General features: G+C 51.3%; 6 protein-coding genes across 6 annotated transcripts; 5 read left to right on the forward strand and 1 right to left on the reverse strand.

The window, feature by feature from the left end:
* Positions 1-1930: 1930 nt before the first annotated feature.
* cyc8 (putative transcriptional corepressor Cyc8) lies at positions 1931-4948 on the forward strand (the record flags this gene model as incomplete). Its single annotated transcript, XM_056935489.1, has 5 exons — positions 1931-2117; positions 2185-2471; positions 2550-2730; positions 2993-3133; positions 3210-4948. 5 exons carry the CDS (start codon positions 1931-1933, stop codon positions 4946-4948), a joined length of 2535 nt encoding a protein of 844 aa, XP_056789361.1.
* A 1542-nt stretch (positions 4949-6490) lies between these two features.
* rpL3 (60S ribosomal protein uL3) lies at positions 6491-8314 on the forward strand (the record flags this gene model as incomplete). Its single annotated transcript, XM_056935490.1, has 7 exons — positions 6491-6516; positions 6702-6710; positions 6782-6813; positions 6931-6988; positions 7079-7235; positions 7302-7975; positions 8059-8314. 7 exons carry the CDS (start codon positions 6491-6493, stop codon positions 8312-8314), a joined length of 1212 nt encoding a protein of 403 aa, XP_056789362.1.
* A 465-nt stretch (positions 8315-8779) lies between these two features.
* N7539_005889 (uncharacterized protein) lies at positions 8780-9832 on the forward strand (the record flags this gene model as incomplete). The annotated part of the gene is made up of 2 exons (XM_056935491.1): positions 8780-9326; positions 9555-9832. 2 exons carry the CDS (start codon positions 8780-8782, stop codon positions 9830-9832), a joined length of 825 nt encoding a protein of 274 aa, XP_056789363.1.
* Positions 9833-11515: 1683 nt separating this feature from the next.
* On the forward strand, positions 11516-13711 carry N7539_005890 (SKN1/KRE6 family beta-glucan synthesis-associated protein; the record flags this gene model as incomplete). Its single annotated transcript, XM_056935492.1, has 4 exons — positions 11516-12156; positions 12223-12400; positions 12466-12567; positions 12629-13711. 4 exons carry the CDS (start codon positions 11516-11518, stop codon positions 13709-13711), a joined length of 2004 nt encoding a protein of 667 aa, XP_056789364.1.
* Positions 13712-14465: 754 nt separating this feature from the next.
* N7539_005891 (putative salicylate synthetase) lies at positions 14466-15803 on the reverse strand (the record flags this gene model as incomplete). The annotated part of the gene is made up of 1 exon (XM_056935493.1): positions 14466-15803. The coding sequence occupies one exon, from the start codon at positions 15801-15803 to the stop codon at positions 14466-14468; it is 1338 nt and encodes a 445-aa protein (XP_056789365.1).
* A 2075-nt stretch (positions 15804-17878) lies between these two features.
* Positions 17879-19035, forward strand: N7539_005892 (uncharacterized protein; the record flags this gene model as incomplete). Its single annotated transcript, XM_056935494.1, has 5 exons — positions 17879-17931; positions 18027-18134; positions 18234-18484; positions 18555-18678; positions 18756-19035. The coding sequence occupies 5 exons, from the start codon at positions 17879-17881 to the stop codon at positions 19033-19035; spliced, it is 816 nt and encodes a 271-aa protein (XP_056789366.1).
* Positions 19036-19490: the final 455 nt, after the last annotated feature.

Genomic DNA, 19490 nt, shown 5'->3' on the forward strand with positions numbered 1-19490 from the left:
GATCTGGGTGGAAAGAGAATTCCAGTCGATCGCCCTAAATGAACGAAAAGAGGGAGCACGCCGACAACACGGATTGACGTCGAAGGGATTTCAAGGACTCGTCGAGGGCATGAGAGCAAGCTCGGAGATTCAATTGGAGTTCATCTGGAGCCAGTCCGACTGATTGGTGGTAGAGCATGTGAAACAAGCCATAGAAGAAAAGAAGAACCCTCAAAGTCACGAGGGCCACTCGCTGAGAGAAAATGTCATTTTTCAAGCGAGACTACAAACACTAGGCGGGAGGGGAGGTTCAGTTAGGGGTCGGGGGCGCCTGTCGAATGTTGCGAGCACCAATAAAGAGGCTTTGAGATACAGTATGATATGGAGCCATCTAGTACTGACCTCCCAAAGGGTTGTCTGATGTATGTACATGCTATTTCTTTGCTATTGATCTTCCAAACCGACAGCTGCCATCTGGCTTTGATGACGCGACCGAGGAATGACCTTGCGGTTTGCTCTGCAAAGAAGGGGGAAGGGGAAAAAGCCTAGAAAAAAGGGCCTAACCGCCTCAGATCGGCCCCACTGAGCTAGTCCGCGAAGGGGACAACGTAGGTGGAGTCCGCTGGGATGCTGCATTTTCTGCTTTTCTGCATTTTCCTTTTTTCTTCTTTTAGGAAGTAGTGGGGAAGATCCCGCCTGGGGATTCGCGAATGACACGGAGCATTGATAGTTTTCCCTTTTCCCGAAATTGAGCTTGGTGGAGTAATGGTGATGTTGGCGTTGCGCAGGACCCACTGCCGACTCCGTTCACTCGCACACGGTAAACTTAGCGTCTGAGGGAGCTCCCCACAGCGTCCGGCTTGTTCCATTTTTTTTTCCTTTTCTTTTCCTTGGTTGAGTCGCAAGAGAAACAGTTTGTCAGTGAGCCGACCGGACGGGAGGCAGCTTATTGAGAGGGCCCAACAATGCGAGAACTGTTCCGACTCCCCAGTCCCCACGAGTCGACTGCTAAAGACCTGATGACTACGATAGCTTCTCATCTGCGACCAAGAAACCTTTAAGAATAACAATTTCAATAAGAAAAGAAGAAATCTGGATGTCCATCCGAGCGTCAAGTACAGTAAGAATGTACCGTGTAGTTGCACAGTTGTACACTATGTTGGTAACTTGGTAGGAGGTGCGGTCGATGCAAGCTCGGTCCCCTCCTGCTCAACCCCCCAAGTCTGTGGTATGGCAGTGGATGACATCCAGGATGTGTCATCATGGAGCAACCCCATCGGCCGTGGCCCTGCCCGCCTGGGCCGCTGCCCGCTCATCTCTTCTGGTGACGGCCGCAGCAGCCACTGCGCAACCACTAGCGCCGCTTGGCGAATTTCACACTTCTTACCCGCCCCTCGACACTTCTCCCTTCTCTCTTTCTTCCCGGGCTTCATCCTCTTCCCGTTCCGTGACCCTTCCTCCCGTGATACTCCCCTTCCCAATTTTCCAATTTTCTTTTTCTCGTGGTTCAGAATCTGCTCGCTCGTCTTCAGCCTCTGCGTGATTCTATCCTCGTGCTCTTCATTTCAACCATCATCAACTTCCCGGCTACATCTTGGGTGGGCTTCCTACCTCTGTTCACGTCAAATTTCGCGCTGCCTGTCTCCATCGACTGGCTTCGCACGCGTCGTATTACTAAACCTCTCCACCCCCCTCGCGCCGTCAACTGGGGGCGAAAATCACCGCCGGCCGGAAATACCTTTGTTGTGCACACTGCGCTTTCCACGGGCAACGCGACCATCACCTCGTGGCGCCTGTTCTTTGACGGCATTGGCTTTCCCAACCTCGGCCATTGCTGTACATCCACAGTCTACGCTCCTGATTGCAAATTTCTAGGTCTTGGGCCCCTCAGAGCAATTCGAAAGCATCCTCAAGAAAGAAAGCTCTCGACTACGGCCTCATAGTAGTTGCCATGTCGCACACCCAGCCATCCCCAACCGCGGGGCCGGCGCAGCATCATCCGGGCGTGATGGTGGCGCATCCCCCAGTCAATGGACACATGCCCCCCGCTGCGATTCCCGCGCAAGGCCAAAAGGGAGTTCCCTTGACGACGCCTCAGAAAATCGCCGCTCTGAACGAGCAAGTGTGGCTTCAAATTGGTAAGCGGCGTCCACTTTCATCAAGCATTTATGTCCACCTTGTACTGACACGCCGTGCCTATTCTAGGTAGTCTCACTGAATTGATGGGTGATCTTGATGGCGCGATGAATGCATACGAACAAGCGCTTCGTCACAATCAATGGTCTATCCCGGCCATGAACGCAATCTCATGCATTCTCCGCACCAAGGAACAGTTCCCCAAAGCTATTGAATACTTGCAAAACATTCTCAAGCTTGACCCTACGAGCGGTGAGACCTGGGGTAGCCTCGGCCACTGTCACCTCATGATGGATAACCTACAAGAGGCGTACACCTCTTATCAGCAGGCATTGTACCATCTGCGCGATCCCAAGGTGAGTGAGCGCCGATGTCCTATCTTGACCACACCGCAAAATAGTGCGATAACTCATCAAAATGAATTCTGTTAGGAGCCCAAACTGTGGTACGGTATTGGCATCCTTTACGATCGCTACGGGTCCTTGGACCACGCCGAAGAGGCCTTCTCACAGGTCATGCGCATGGCGCCCGAGTTCGAGAAGGCCAATGAGATCTACTTCCGCCTTGGTATAATATACAAGCAGCAGCAGAAATTCAGCCAGAGTCTCGACGTAAGTGAGCTTCTGGGAACATTACCCTTCCAAATACCACTCGTGAGTTTTGCAGCTGACCATGGCAATACTTAGTGCTTCAAATACATTGTGAAGGATCCTCCTCGTCCTCTAACTGAAGAGGACATCTGGTTCCAGGTGGGCCATGTTCACGAACAACAGAAAGATGTAAGTCGTGTCTCTTACCTTCACACTGGCCCGGCATGTCTGCGCCGCTTTAAATTTTTTTCCCACTAAAGCATGCCTCTAGTTCGATTCGGCACAAGCTGCGTATCGTCGTGTCCTGGAACGTGACCCAAACCATGCCAAGGTCCTTCAACAGCTTGGCTGGCTGTATCACCAGCAAAGCAACAGCTACGAGAGCCAAGAGAGGGCTATTGAGTACCTGGAGAAGTCTGTCAGTGCTGGTAAGTGAAGTCTCCAACGTCTCTCTCTTCGTGCAGCGCAATCCAGAAGACTAATCAATGGTTGCTCTGTCAAAAGACAACAACGACGCCCAAAGCTGGTATCTTCTCGGTCGGTGCTACATGTCGCAGGCAAAGTATCCCAAGGCGTATGAAGCCTATCAGCAGGCCGTCTATCGCGACGGTCGCAATCCTACATTTTGGTGCTCTATCGGCGTGCTCTACTACCAAATCAACCAGTACCGTGACGCCCTTGACGCATACTCTCGTGCAATCCGACTGAACCCCTACATCTCGGAGGTCTGGTATGACCTCGGTACCCTCTACGAGTCGTGCAACAATCAGATCGCAGATGCTTTGGATGCCTACGGCCGGGCCGCCGACCTTGATCCGACCAATGTTCACATCAAGGCACGTCTGCAGCTCCTGCAAAGCCAGCTGTCGGGTTCGGCCCAGCAGAATAACGCTCCAGCTCCGCAGCCACAGGACGTTCACCCTCAGGCCTATCAAGCACCAGGCGTGGGAGCTCCTCCCGCTCCTCAATGGGGTGGTCCAGCACCCGCTGCTGCCCCGGCGCCAGTCGGTCCTCCTCCCCAAGCCCCCGCCCCTCCACGTCAGATTGACTGGAGTCGTGGTGCCAGCGACTTGCACCCTCAGCAAGCTCCTCCACTCGCTGCCGGCAATGGTGTTGATCAGCGCGAAGCCATGCGTGGTCCTGGTGTCTCCCAAGCCAGCCCTCGCCAGGATCCTGGCCGAGCATTCCCAGACCCATCTCGCCCCGGGGCGTCTACTCGCTCGCCCAAGATGGCCGGCTCTGGTGCTTACCCTCCTCATCATACTCTGCCACAATTGGGAAACGGCCCGGCTCCCACCCATGAGCGGGGTCCTAGTGGCGGCAATCCTCCATTCGGGTCTGCCGGTCGTGGACACTTGCCACCTGCACCTGTTGGGGCTCCCGCCCCTGGCCCCAATGCTGGTGTGGCTCCTGGTGCTCCCGCCCCTCCTTACGCACACCGTCCATTTACTCCTCCCACCGAAATTCGCCCGATTCGCGACGAGCGGCCTTCTTCCCCGGGCGCGGGATATCCTCACCAGCAGTATCACCACGGTCCCCTGGCCCCTGCTCCCCCCGGCGCTCCTACTGGCATCGCGACAGGCGCGCCCCCTCCTGCGTCCGCGTCGAACGCTGCTGATGCTGCCGCCCGTGATCGGGTAGATGACCGTCCTCCGTCTGCTATGAAGCGTGGTCGTGAGTGGGAGAGTGAGGCTGGTCCCATCAAGAAGCAAGCCAGCGATGAGACACGAGCCCGCCTCGATGACCAGAACAGTCGCCGCCCCAGTCCTCCGGCCCGTTTGCCTTCTCCTGGGCAAATGCAGCGCCGCAGTTCCTCCGAGGCTCGTCGCGAAGACACTCGCCGTGCTAATGATAACTACCACCCCTCGGAGGCGGCTCACCACCCCCCTACGTTGCCTTCCATTCAAAGCATGCCTCCTCACGCAGCTGGTGGTCCAGGACTTCCTCCCATGGCAGAGGGCACTGCACCTCCCCCATCCGCATCCAATGGTCCTCCTCCTTCAGCTCCACCTGCTGCTCGCACGCCTGTCAAGGAGGAAGCTCCTCGTCCCGAAGCGCCTGCGTCCCACGAGCCTGCTGCGCGAAAGATGGATGTTGATGAGGACTATGATGATGATGGCGATGATGAAAAGAAGGTCGGCGGTGTGGCTAAGGCGAGCCCTAACGGCAGCGCTGCCGGCGCCGGTCCCAACGTGATGGGTAATGGTCGGCAGGGCACTCCCTCCAAGACCGAGACTGCCTAAAGTACTTCAAAGGCATGTGTATCATCTGTGGTTTCTCGCGTGAGCCACGCGATGTAAACCACATGCTCTAAAACATAATGTCTCCACTACGTTAGCCAGACCAACGTTCGCTCTGTCGGCCAGTCCTGCATTTTACACCTCTTTCAATTCCCTTCTCCTTGCCAAGGGCGGGATATTTTGTCTTTTTAACTTCCACATCCACACCAGGACTAATCCCACGGGTGACTCTTCCTTATCCGGGGGTAGATCTATTGCGCAGTTTGGTGCGGGTGCTGCATCTCCAATCGTTTCCACAATCCTCATGAATTCCCTTGATCTCTTTACCTGAAAATGACTTTATCCCTTCACATGTGTCTTTTTGATATGGATTTGGTGCCGGGGCTTTTCCATGATAGCAATTCAGCCATGTTTGTAATTCGAACGTACATTTTCCACGCTGTAGACAATGCTGAGGATGAAATCAGGTTAAATATTTTGTAGTCTCTGGTAGTGACATCTAAGTTACTCCGTCTCCTCCTGCATGTAGGCGCTAGCACAGAGGCCCCGAGGTCTTGAGGTCACAGTCGCGAAGTTTTGGGCAAACGTCATGTTTCCTGTCTACTAGGTATCCGGTCGTGTTAGTGTCTCAGGTGCATAGAGTAAGGTACTTCGTGTTCGTTCATTCGCGCAGCTGGAGGCTGATTAATGATCATGATGATATCGCAAGAATATATATTTCCAGATCAGTGGCATGCTTCCCCAATTTCACGAACTCTAGACGTCTTAGACGTAGTATTGCCCGTAGCTTGTGCAACCTTTGAATTGTGAGATAATTCGTGCGTAAAGCTCGTGCTTGATTCGATTGCCCAAGTATATCGATTCTACCAGTGTCGTTTCTCAATGAATGTACGTCTGTAGGCAACGACGGGTATAGTAGACCACATAGGTCAGGTAGACTCGATTCATGTGTAGACCGAGTAGGTCAGTACCTCGCTCCAATACCTTCGCAGGTGGTGAGACTGAACAGTATAAGATCGGTTTCTTGTCCGGGAGGTTTCCACTTCGAGATCTGGAAAGAGATACTCTTATCCTCCACTTGACTGTCATGACTGGATATGAACCCTTCCTCGCGGTATCCGAGCGGCAACCTGTCTTAAGTTCTTGACAGATGGAACATATACTCCGGCCCCAGCAAGGATACCCACGTTGTAGAGCTAGGCGCTTGAGAAGAGCGAATACTGGCCCATGTCCGGACGGACCTACGTACTTGCGTGTATCTTCAATTTTATGGTTTTGTTACAAATTTTGAGCTTCCAACAACACTACTTCAGAGGTCGTGTGATCGTGAACTCAAATCGGTAGGTGAGCGAGCGACTAGAAGTTGGAACCATGGACTGCTACACGTAGCCCAAATGAGCTGTAAAGTCCTCGAAAGACCATGTTATTTTGTAGATGTGCAGCCCGGGAATCTTCGTTGATCGAAATTTTTTAGAAGACCCTGTATCTGTACACTTTTTCTCGGTTCACTTATGATGCACATTGCTGGAAGAGTCAGACACCCGAATGCGACTTGGGCCTCGGAAGAAGAGGTGGGCCTGGCCGCGAGCTCTTCAATCACGTGGTCACTCAGAGTCATGTGATCAAAGACCAGGAACATGATCATGCGGTGGGGTCGCTTACCGGCTGACTCAGCCCACAACTCGGCAAGCGCAAAATGCTTTCCACACTTTCAATCGTGACTTTCTCGACGTCCTAACCACGCTAACGACAACAGGGTCAAGATGTGAGTTGTACCTCGCCATGATGATGAGAATACATCGCAAAACGACATACTGATATCAATTGCCATTTCAGGAGTCACCGGAAGTTCGAAGCCCCCCGCCACGGTTCGTGATCCCACAAAATCTGCTCCTTTGCGCCGAGTCGAAAACTTCGATCCGCCAAACCAAATTTCGAAACCACCATAAAACCGCCGTGTTCGACCGTGCTAACATGGACTTCAGGTTCGCTGGCCTACCTCCCGCGCAAGCGCGCTGCCCGCCACCGCGGAAAGGTCAAGAGGTGCGTAAATCCAGCTTTCTTAACGCCAAATTCTCAATTTGGTGATCGCATGGGAGGACCGTGTACTAAGACTTTTTTTCTTTGCAACAGCTTCCCCAAGGATGACCCCAAGAAGCCCGTCCACCTGACTGCCTCCATGGGCTACAAGGCCGGTATGACCACCGTCGTCCGTGACCTTGACCGTCCCGGTGCCAAGATGCACAAGAAGGAGATCGTTGAGGCCGCCACCGTCATCGAGACCCCTCCTGTACGTGACTATGAAAATTTCGATCCTTTCTTTGCGCGTGTTTTCTAACATCAATTCTTCTTCTAGCTCGTTGCTGTCGGTGTTGTCGGTTACATCGAGACTCCCCGTGGTCTCCGCTCCCTCACCACTGTCTGGGCTGAGCACCTGAGTGACGAGGTCAAGCGTCGCTTCTACAAGAACTGGTACAAGTCCAAGAAGAAGGCCTTCACCAAGTACGCCAAGCAGCACGCTGAGTCTTCCGGTGCCTCCATCACCCGTGAGTTGGAGCGCATCAAGAAGTACTGCACTGTTGTTCGTGTCCTTGCCCACACTCAGATCCGCAAGACCCCCATCAAGCAGAAGAAGGCCCACCTTATGGAGATCCAGGTCAACGGTGGCTCCATTGCCGACAAGGTTGACTTCTCCCGCAACCTCTTCGAGAAGACCATCGAGATCGACTCCATCTTCGAGCAGGACGAGATGATCGACGTTATCGCCGTCACCAAGGGTCACGGTTTCCAGGGTGTCACCTCCCGTTGGGGTACCACCAAGCTTCCCCGTAAGACTCACAAGGGTCTCCGCAAGGTCGCTTGTATCGGTGCCTGGCACCCTAGCCACGTCCAGTGGACTGTTGCCCGTGCCGGTCAGATGGGTTACCACCACCGTACCTCTTGCAACCACAAGGTCTTCCGTGTTGGCAAGGGTACCGATGAGGGTAACGCCTCTACTGAGTTCGATATCTCCAAGAAGCAGATCACTCCGTATGTCCCACCCTCTTGCCTGCCTCTGAAAGGTCTTACTTCAGTCATTCGACTTCAGGTTGCTAATATATTCCTCTCCATAGTCTTGGCGGTTTCGTCCACTACGGTGAGGTCAAGAACGACTTCCTGCTCCTCAAGGGTTCCGTCCCTGGTGTCAAGAAGCGTGTCATGACTCTCCGCAAGACTCTCTACCCCCAGACCTCCCGCCGTGCCACCGAGAAGGTCGCCCTCAAGTGGATCGATACCTCCTCCAAGTTCGGTCACGGTGCTTTCCAGACCGCCGAGGAGAAGAAGGCCTTCATGGGTACTCTCAAGAAGGATCTTATCCAGACTGTTTAAGGTGTTTTGTGGGATGGCCGGTGTCCGTGACGTATTTTCAGTTCAATAAAAAAGCGAACAATATCCTGATGAATCTCTCAATGTGTCTTTTATCTCTCCGAAGTAGACTTGTATCTCAATGAACTGCTCGGTTCAATTGTCAATGATGTTTACCACACTTGTCTGCCACAGTAGGAAAAAGTTTCGTGGCCGAATATGGTGGCCGAACGTAGGAGGTTTGCAACTTTTCTCCTCTACCGCCCATGGCATTCCAGTTAGGTTCTAGGTTCGCTGCCTCCTCAAATTCCGGTCTAAGGATTCAGGGATATATTTTGCACCCATCAGGTGATTCTCCGAGCCTCTACCTCAATATCGGAACACTAGCTTAAGCATAATTCTAAGCTTCGGTGGCCTTATCAGCCCTGGTATTCCATTTCACTTTACTATAAACCGGGCGCGTTGAGAACGGAGTTTGGATCTGCAGTCATGCGCCCGTCTCGAATCCATTGCGTCATCCCACGGTATCTTGGAAATATATCCGCTGCACTGCCTGTGACGGCCGGTGTGCGGCTCCCCGCGAAACGCAACTGTTTACGACCGTCTCTTCGATCTGCAAACGCTCGGAATTATCACATCGACCGTCCGTTCTCCGCCCGAAACATATTCAACTCGCCTTCACTCGCCCACAGACTACCACGAGAACTCCATCCCCGTATTGATCGCGCGCAAAGCTCACTCGAACGAGTCACAACTGCCACCCCCGCAGCACTTTTCTCTACAACTTCCAACGCCATGTCTTCCGACGATGCCTACATGTCCTTCCTGGACAAGGCCAATTCCGATCTCAATGCTGGCCAGTCTCAGAAGCAAGGGACGAGCGATACCGCCCGGACCGAGACGGTGGATGCCAACACCAAAGTCCCTGCACCTCTGAAGTCCGTGGACGCATACTACGTGTCGGATGCCGATGAGCCTTTCGAGCCTGTCGCCCTCCGCTGGGAGGGCGCATCGAAGGGCGACTGGCCCAATGCAGGTACGCTTCACACCTTCATGCTATCTGACATTTCAGTCCTTGTCCCCCCACCCCAAATCCAGGGCCTTGGCTTCCTTTCTCCTTGCGGCCTTTTGCCGTGCGCCCGAGATGGGAGACACTTCCTGCATGCGAAAAAGGAGTTGGGCATATAGACGAACCTCTTCGATATCATGGAGGCGTGTCCTACCTGGAATATGAGAGTCGCTGACCAGCCCTTTGGTTATCTAGAACAATTCTCGAGCCTGGTCTCCCCCGACACTGACCTTTCCAAGGCAATTTCCACTCTCAGCCCATCTTCATTCGACCCGAAGAATCAATACAGCTCGGTGCTTCATGCTGTACGCTCTGCGGCAGTTGAACAGGACACCGATGCCGATCAATCAAAGGTCGAGGTCAAGGTCTACCGTGTCGAGCTGACCAGCACCAAGTTGGAGTACTGGGTGGTGGCGCTGGACGGAGCTGAGGGCCGTCTTGTAGGTCTTCGAGCCAAGTCGGTCGAGTCTTAAGACGAGATGGGAAAACCCGAATCTTCATGTGGAATGATTGTAGTTTCTGAAATACAAAGCATAATGCCTTGACTGTCACTCGGTGGGACACAGCTGACTTTCGGAGGTTGCACGATATCAGTTGGCGCAGATCCCGTCTAGGGTTGCAAAAAGCTAAAGATGAAGAGATAATCATAGCATCCACGTATCTTATAGGGTACTTCTGCACAGCCTTCACTACCAGCTCTCGCATGGCCACGTTTTCGACTGTGACATGGATTGGAATGACCATCTCCGCGACGTCTAGCCTTGACTGGAAAGAGAGAGATCTACAGTCAAGGTAAACTCAGAATTTTTGTATTCCTGATTCAAGCCCTTCAGATCCTGCCTGAGCCTCCTCTGACAGCTGCGTCTTTTCCTGGAGAGACTCGGGAGACATTCCGCCGAGGGCGGGAGGGGGGTTGAAGTAGGGACGCGTCGCAGGGAATGGCCAGTAGCTACTAGCTGCTGCTCAAGCACCCGAGCTGTGATACTTGATGCGACGCACGATGCATCAAGTGTAAGCAAGAGCATAGAGATCAAATGGTATCTTCCTCTAATCTTTTCAAGAGACGAGTCTCCTCTACGAGGATTAAAATTGGTGACTGAGAGTAGTGTTAGAGCCGTGATCACTTGACAGGACTACTCGCGCCAAGACTGCGGTGCGGTCCGTATGGCCTTTATTTGGCTTTGCCCGCCCTCTCTTCTTCACAGCTCATGAGTGGTATCATGCACCTATGGAACCCCGGCCGTTCACAGCTGACCGTTGGAAGACAGCCGTATAGAACATGGGAGTCCTTTGCAGATCGCCAGATTCCTGGCAAGTATTCGCGATGCTCTCATTCCTCGCTCCCCCGGGGAAGGTCTTCGGAATGTACCTCACCCTGGGCACGCTACACCCTCACCAAGGGACGACTCGAGCGAGAGGCACAGATAGCTCGTTATGAACTACTTGAACAACTGCCACAGTCTGTACACTGGAAAGAGAAAGCGAGCTGAGTCTGCAACTTCAATCAATTCATCAAACAGATGATCATTCATTCGTCAATAAACGGCGTGTGAAAGTGTATAGACCTAGCACCTCACAGGTACTTGCCGCGCATACCTTGGCAAGGCTGATCCCTTGGCTTCAAAAGGCGAGGCATTCCACACCCTCGGCGACTCAAAACAAGAGTCCTTTTGGAGGGGTGCCGTCTAGGCGGTCGCTTACTGTTGGTGGCTTTCGTGGTTTTCTTTTCTTCTGCGTCAAGTCCACGTTCTGCATCACTGCTGGTCCAAACGTCTTGCGCCTGGGACTCTGGATACAGTCCAAGTGATCCTGTCCACTCTTTCGCCTATCGCCTGCACCAAAAATTGAAGGGCTCTAATAAGGACGCCTCGGCTTTCTGATCGGTGGATCGGTTGTGCGTTTCTATCGCTGTGACGCTGTGACACTTTGCCAGTAGCTGGGAACGTCGAGAGGAAACGGGGGCTGATTCGACGTAGTTGAACGGACGATATCACAACATTTCGGTGCAATTGGCAAGCTTGGCACAGCACTTCTACGACCAAGTGGTGGAGAAGAAGAAGAAGTCTGTAGGGATTTCGGTTCGGCTGGGAAGAGCAATCTCGGATCGTGTGAAGAATCAACCTCAACGCCGTGGGAGTACACACAATAACGCCAACATGCCCGGCAGTGACTCGGATCAGACCATTGTCAGCCAGGCGACGCCTCACATTCGCATTAATTCCGGGTGCCATGATCCGTTCGACGAGTTGGACGAGAGTTTAAGCCCGCTCAATGGGTCAAGCTTGCATCGGACTATCAGCTCGAATGGACCCGAGGCGCATTTGCCTCTCGGCGCACAAGGCGTCTCTCCATACGGAGGTGCACCTGCACCGGATTCCTCCGAGTTCCTTCTACCGCCCAAATTGCGACCGACGCCGCGTGATGGCCAGGACCGATCAGGATCGCCGGACAGGTGGTCCTCACGATCAAGAGGACAATCAAGTGTCAGCTCCCTGAGTCGGGAAAGCCGGTTCCAGTTCAACCCTTTCGAGGACTACTCATTGGCGCCAAGTCGTACCGACAGCGAAGAATACGACGTGAACACGCAGACTGTTTCAGAGAAGTTCAATATAATGCCTACCGATGGCTTGCTATTGTTTCCCGAAGACGTTGAGAAGGATGATTATCTGCATAACCCCGATCCTGCCGACAAGGACCGGGACTGTGATATTTGGAATCGAAGGGGCATGGTGAATCTCGGAGGGCTTGTCTTACTGACCGTGGGCATCTTGGTGTTATTTATCGGGTACCCAGTCATGTAAGTGGCATTCTGTTTCGTGTCAGGTACGAGAAAGTCCGACAATGCTGATTATCACCATAACAGCACTTGGGTCGAGGGTTTGACGAAACCTGCTCCAGTATGCAGAGATGGAGACTATCTTTGCCTCGATGTGGGGGAAACGCCTTTACTCAACAACATTCGGCGCGGATTGATCGACCCTGACACTCCCAAGGAAGCAATGACCAAGATGAATGCCGACGGCAGGGAGTGGAAGCTAGTGGTGAGTGAAGGAGGAAAAAGACCCAGGATGAGATTTCTGAGCATCAGTTCTAACGACGTGATAAGTTTTCGGACGAGTTTAATATGCCCGGTCGCTCCTTTTACGACGAAGATGATCCTTTCTTTCAAGCAGTCGACCTTTGGTATGGCGTGACGATGGACAAAGAGGTTTGTACACACTCTTACTGCTATAGCAATTGAAGGAACAGAACCATCTGACTGGACATAGTGGTACGACCCTGATGCGGTTACTACAAATGACGGAGTCATGGAGATTCGCTTCGATAACTTCAAGAACCATGGCCTTCAGTATCGATCTGGCATGGTCCAAAGTTGGAACAAACTCTGCTTCAAAGGAGGTCGTCTAGAAGCCAGTCTTTCTCTTCCAGGTGACGGTCATATTCAAGGATTCTGGCCTGGATTCTGGGCCATGGGCAACCTGGGTCGTCCTGGCCATGCGGCGACCACCGATGGCATGTGGCCGTACAGTTATCACGATGGATGCGACGCCGGCATCACTCCCAACCAAAGTTCTCTCGATGGTATCAATTTCCTCCCTGGAATGAGACTTCCGGGATGTGCATGCCCTGGTTCCGATCATCCGACCCCGGGTCGCGCTCGAAGCGCGCCTGAAATCGATGTTATCGAAGGCAGCACCGCCCCTCTCAACGAAAACGGACCCTTTGTCGGCACAGCTTCCCAGTCTTTACAGGCAGCTCCATTTGACCTGTGGTACATGCCTGACTACGGTGCGTATTTGATCAATTCTTTCCTTGTCCAGGCACAGTTCTTTTGGGGATCCCGGCGGCTAACAATATTCCTTTGGCTAGACTATACTGCCGTTTACGATACATCTATCACTCAGATCAATGCCTATCGTGGTGGTATCTACCAGCAAGCCATGTCGGGCATGTCGACCTTGAACAGCCGCTGGTATAACGGCACCGAATATCAAAGCTTTGGCTTTGAATACCACCCAGGAGCGACCGGCAATGTCACCTGGTTCATCGGGGAGAATAAGACGTGGACACTGGATGGCCGTGCCATCGGCCCCAATGGCAACATTGGCCAAAGAATGATTCCCCTGGAGCCGATGAGTATGATCATGAACTTGGGTATGGCAGACAACTTTGCGCCTCAGAATTCAAGCATCCGCGAGTACATGCCGGCCTTTTTGCGGTTTGACTATGTCCGCATCTATCAGGATCCCAACGACATCAGTGTGACTTGTGACCCACCTGGTTATGAAACTACGGCCTATATCAAAGAACATATCAAGGCGTACGAGAACCACAATTTGACGATTTGGTAAGTCAAAACCGGCCTTGAATTTTACTATGTTGTTTCAGCCACTGTGACATTCGCCGACTCACATCTTCTCATATTCTAGGGCGGATACTGGCTATGAATGGCCCAAGAATAGTTACATGAATACCTGCTCGTAATTACATCTGCAGAATCGTTGCTGCATATCCGCCTCTTTCATTGTTATATTTTCTCATGTCGGGTTTAGCGGCATTATCTTTTGGCGTTGGACATCCATCACTCGATCTCGGATTCTGAAGTGTTATATTCTGCCTTTATACTCATATCTGTCATACAAGTTCAAAAGATCAACTGAGTTGAGCTCTCCATCTCTGATGTAGTCGTGGGTCCATTGGATGGAGGGCATTTGGAGCATCGAGTGCGATAACTACCTAGTGAGGGGGCAACTTCCAGCTCACGTCTTTCGGACCAAGACGACCACAGTCGGCGCTCGAATGAAGAATTTGGATGCTAGAATAGATTTGAAACGGTCTTTTGATGGAGATCACCTCATTGCTGCGGCTACCACCGTTGGCTGATCTGGTTGTGTCAATCGACATACGCTGCCGACTTGAGAGCCCTCGATTCAACCGGTGTCAAAATTATCAGATGACCTAAATTTCTTACGACGTATCACGTGCGACAGTGTGCGCACGAAACGAAGGAACTTGAAACATGTGATTTGGAGAAAAACGCCGCAGGAAATCTTGCACACATTGTCCAACCCTATCTTAGGGTTTGAGTTCCTGCCCCGGCTTTCCTCAACGCTCGGAATCTACGACAACAAATGGTGCGACACTAGCCAGCTTCTCGCAAGTCTCCCTCAGCTCGCGTTCCGGATTTGATTGCGCAATGACGCCAGCCCCAGCTTGAATCCATCGCCGCGTTGTATCCTGAAACACGCTGCGTAAGACGAGTGCAGCTTCCAAAGATTCTTCATCCTCGATCATGATCACGGCTCCAGAATAAAGTTCTCTAGTTTGAGGCTCAAGACGCTGGATGGCCTGAATGGCTGCATCCTTTGGAATGCCTGATGCAGTAATTGAAGGGAACAGGACTTCAAAGGCGTCCCATATATCTTTGTCGTTCGACAGCCTTCCTGCAACTCGAGAGCCAAGATGCTGAACGGCGCCTCGTGGGCGAACGGACATAAAATCGTCAATGTTAATCGACCCGGGTACGCAGAGTCGGTTGAGCTCTTCCACTGCTTCTCGAACGGAGATGACATGCTCGACGATTTCTTTTGGATCGTTCAGTAGTTCCTGACGGAGCTTTTCCACCTCAGCTGGAGATCCTTTGCGAGAGCGAGTACCTGCTAAAGGTTCGGTGATGACTCTTCCCTGTTTGGCTGACATGACGAGTTCTGGGCTGAACCCGGTTGCTTGGAATCCAGCATGATTCAGTGAGAAGCTTCGGGCAGGATTTTTGGCCCGTCGACCTAGGAGAAGCGTCGCTGGCATATTGATTCGACTTTGGATATTCACCGCTCGCGATACAATCACCTTTGTATAGCAACCCTCGTTGATCTCGAGCAAAGCCTGCTCAACCCTGGACATGTACTCTTCCGGATTCTCTTCCGTATTGGGTTGAGCAGTACTGCCGAGCAACGACTTGTCAAAATGCACTTGATCACTTTGAATCAAGTCATGCAACTGTCTGGCTCGACCATTATCAACACCAGCAACGGTGATCTCGTCCCGTCGAAACGTGAGCTCGGTCGTCGGAGCCAGAAGGCTCAGCAGTGGCCATTGACCAGCCTTGAAATCTTTCCCTCGCAAGCGAGAGGCAAAGTTGAACCCGGCCTGGCCGAAAATTTTGCCGCCGGCCTTCAGGTTGGTGCGAACGAATTCTCTTGCAAGATCAGAGATTGAAGTTTGACCCATCGAGCGTGAGTTCTCCTGGGACCCTGTGATGGTGGTCACAGTCTTGCCTTGAGGGTCAATAAGCAACGTTGAGCGGTTTCCAAGGCCAATGAACCACTCTCCCTCGCGTTCATACGCGAAATAATCCTCATGGGAGAATTGAGCGAGCACTGCAGCTACTTTTTCAAGCGCATCACCTCGGAAAGTGAAAGTGATAGATGTCCGGTCGACAGTCATCTTGGAAGATAGGCCGACTCGGAGAAAAAGAAATATGATGGTATAATGAGACTATTCTCGTACTGATGTGTAGGCTTTCAAACTATAAAAGCATTTTGTTAAGCCATCCCCAATGCTTGTGGCACAGTCGGTGAGAGCCACGAAGTCATCGGTTATTGCGAGACTACACATCATCTCGAACTCGATTGAGCAGGAGTATGATCATGAGCTGCATCATCATGCATAGGCACGTTATCCAATGATGCCTTTTTTCGAACCCATCGGACAGGGACTGTTGCACTGAATAACCTGCTCGAAGAAAGTAAATTTTACAGAGTGTGTGGAGGAGAGGAACCGATGATGTTATCATCGATATATCCTCATGTCCCTTCTTCTGAACCGAACATAGACTCTGGCTTGCGATACGATTGTGGCTCATTTGGCCGACGAAGATCCAGGATGATCTGGGAAGAAAGCGGAAGCACTCCGTAAGGAGGCCGTCTTCGGGCTGATAGAGAACTAAGTTTTGAACAACTCATCGTTGCTAAGCGATCTTGTCGTCAAGATGCGCCTGAACTGTTCAACTGACCCCACCGTGAGCCTTTACGTGGCTTGAACGCCTTATGGCTACTGGGCGTGAGCATATCTGAGTTTTTGATCGTTGAGATAGTCTGGCCTGGGCTTGCTGCTCGGCTCTCATGGATTCTCTTCGGCTCCCTTGAATTATTGCCTTGACAGTTCAGAATAATACCAAGCCCTTTGTGATCTGTATCTACAATTTCTGCTCATTTGATCTTGATATTAAGATTTGTCTGAGTAATGATTATACTAATAGCTGTTCATTACAATGTAGTACTCTGCAAAACGATCGCTGAGTTATTGATACGTTGATACGTACGGTCATTCAGGACTCGGACCAGGCAGCTAGTATAGCAAAAAGACTCTCTCTTTAACTCTAAACCATTACATAAATTACCTATAGCTTAAGGTTGGCCTTGCTTCTCGACCTTCTACCTCGTTCAGGCTTCCAGGTTCCCTTGGAAGTTGTTGAGATGCATCTTGTCAACGCCACTGTCTGCTGAATCTCTGTGTACATATAAGCCTTTTCCTTTTATGGAGAATGTTCCAGCTGACGATCGATGCAAGACTACCACAGAAGTCAGGCTACACTGACTAAAGGCATGTCCAATATAACCGCCCGTCCCATCGGTTCTCCTTTGCCGGACCTATCATTGTCATTAAGAAGTCGTCCCGACCACGTCACGTCCACCTCTTTTATTTGTTCTTCCTCTCTAAGACTGAATCAGGCTTCCATTGAAGAAGACTGAAGTGGGGGTGGTGCATGAGTGATGCATGAAGAGTTGCATGTTGCTTGCATTAGCATTCCTTTTCAGGTTCTATTCTTGCCGACCGATCTCGTTCGTGCATGAGCCCCTGTCCTCACCAGTACTGCAGAGACTGTCGCACTCGATGTCTGAAAAGAAAACACTGAGACCATTCCTTGGATAAAGCTTATCTGTCTCAATGAATGACGTACATGACGCATGAATGCCTGACGAGGGCGAGAGATCTCGATGACCAGAGAGCAAGCCACCAGAAAGCTGAAGGCCTCGTGCAGAAAGATCCCATTGGAGTGTTCTAAAGTTACTGCAGCACGTTGCTGATTTGTTAAGCCCTGGATGATCTACTCCAGGTCACTTATCTCTGATTTTCAACGCTATGGAGTCAGGCGATTATCCCGAACTTGATTGGAATGTATGTCTGCCGATGGATGTTTTTTCCATGTCTATTCCATGTTTCCTCGTCTTCTTTGCCTCATGCACGTAAATCGAGTTGAACGCCTCACGGCTCTCTCGATCTCGAATTCGTTGTCGTCATTCTTGATGTTGGGTTGAAGCCACCAATGGATCATTGGATATCTGTAGCGGACATAAAGGTCTTCACATCACCACTCACCTTGCAGTTCATCAAATCTCAATATAGTATCGGTCCGAATGGTTTCAATTATTCCAACGGCCCTCTCCGAATAAGCAATTCGTTTCACCCACAACTGTCTGGTTGATCTACTACGAAGCAATTTTGAGAAGCAGCAAATCATGACCAAAGACGACGATTATGTTTTGGGACGGAGCATCTCCGACTCTATCCGGTAAATCATTGCTTGACTTGAAGTTCTCAGTACTGGGGGGTCCAGTTTGTAGTTCGTTTGTCTAAGAGACACGCAGATTACTAACAAACTAGCAGGCTAGATGCGCAGCATTTACTTTGGAAAATGCACACGGGATATGAATTACACCCAGGAATTCCCGTCACAGACGACATGAAGATCGCCGAGGTGGGAACTGGAACGGCGTAAGTTAGCCTCTTCTCCTTTCGATAAAACAAAAGAAGAACCTCGTTGTCTTTCCCATCCGGCCTTGAAAGCAATGTCCCAGTAACACTTTCCGCCAGTGTGTGGATCTTCGATCTCGCAAGAAAACTTCCATCCACCATTCGCCTCTATGGATTCGACATCTCCGATGCGCAATTCCCAATCCGAAAGCTCTGGCCGAAAAATGTCACTCTCGATACACTGGATTCTCTGACTGAACCGCCCGCGTCACTTGCCGGCCAATTTGACGTGGTGCATCTGAGAATGTGGGCAAGCAACTTACGGGGCAAGAATACAATCCTTCTGATCAACCATGTCAAGTCGTTGTTGAGTATGGAACGCCCTCAGTGATGTAAGGCCTGCTCCTCCTACTTTGTGCAATGCTGATCTTGGCTTCCAAGAACCCGGTGGCTTCATCCAGTGGGAGGAAGCCGACCTGGTCCACCAATATGTCGAAGGGCCCAAGGCCGAAGCGTTTGAACGTGAAATCAACGAAGTGTTCGAAAAGGTCGGCCTTGATTACAGGTATGTAGCCGGGCCTATGACAATCATATGGGCCACGGTTGCTAACAAGACGCACGTGTGTACTTGTGTCAATATAGCTGGGTATCTCGTCTAGCAGACCAAATGCGTCAAGTGAATTTCCGCATGATCGAAGCGGAGCGCAAGACCTTCGACCATGACTTGAAACATCTCTGCACCAACACGTATCTGTTGGCTCTTCGGGAAATCCTCCAGGGAATCAAGCGTCTTTTGGGAAGTCAGTCTCTTCTGTCCGTTACGGAGCTAGAGCTTCAATTGCACCAATTGACGCTGGAAAGAGCGGATGGGATTATCTACAATTGGTCACCGGTGACACTGTTGGTGCAGAAGAATGAATGAGCCGAACGGCAAGTCCAGTAGAGGACTGATGCTAAATTGAAGAATTGAGGATTGATAGTAATAAGTACCAGTGGACTTGCGAGCAGTATACTGTTTCACCGTGAAGCTTCTTATATTCCATAATAAGGCATAGAGTTCTGGCACTTCAGACAGCAATGCATCTCCGAACATCTTGACAATACTAGATAAGTCCCTCGTGGAGTGGAACGGTGTCCAACTTCTGTGCATTCTTCTCTGTAATGCCTCTCAAGATGGTCTGGAACAATTCTCAAAAAGGTGAAAAGAGTATTCAGAAGGTACATAATCCCAGTATCAGTTACATTGGTGATTTAGGAGACCATGTATAGGAAGAAGGACAATTACAGATCATACTTCCCACGTTCATAGCACCAACCCTGAATGCCTCACGATGCTTCTTTTCGGCTTAGCGCGGTTGCAGAATTAGGAGATTTGGG

This window comes from Penicillium diatomitis (assembly GCF_028827545.1).
Source record: "Penicillium diatomitis strain IBT 30728 chromosome Unknown utg000006l_segment0_segment0, whole genome shotgun sequence".
In the NCBI taxonomy this organism is placed as follows: Eukaryota; Fungi; Ascomycota; class Eurotiomycetes; order Eurotiales; family Aspergillaceae; genus Penicillium; species Penicillium diatomitis.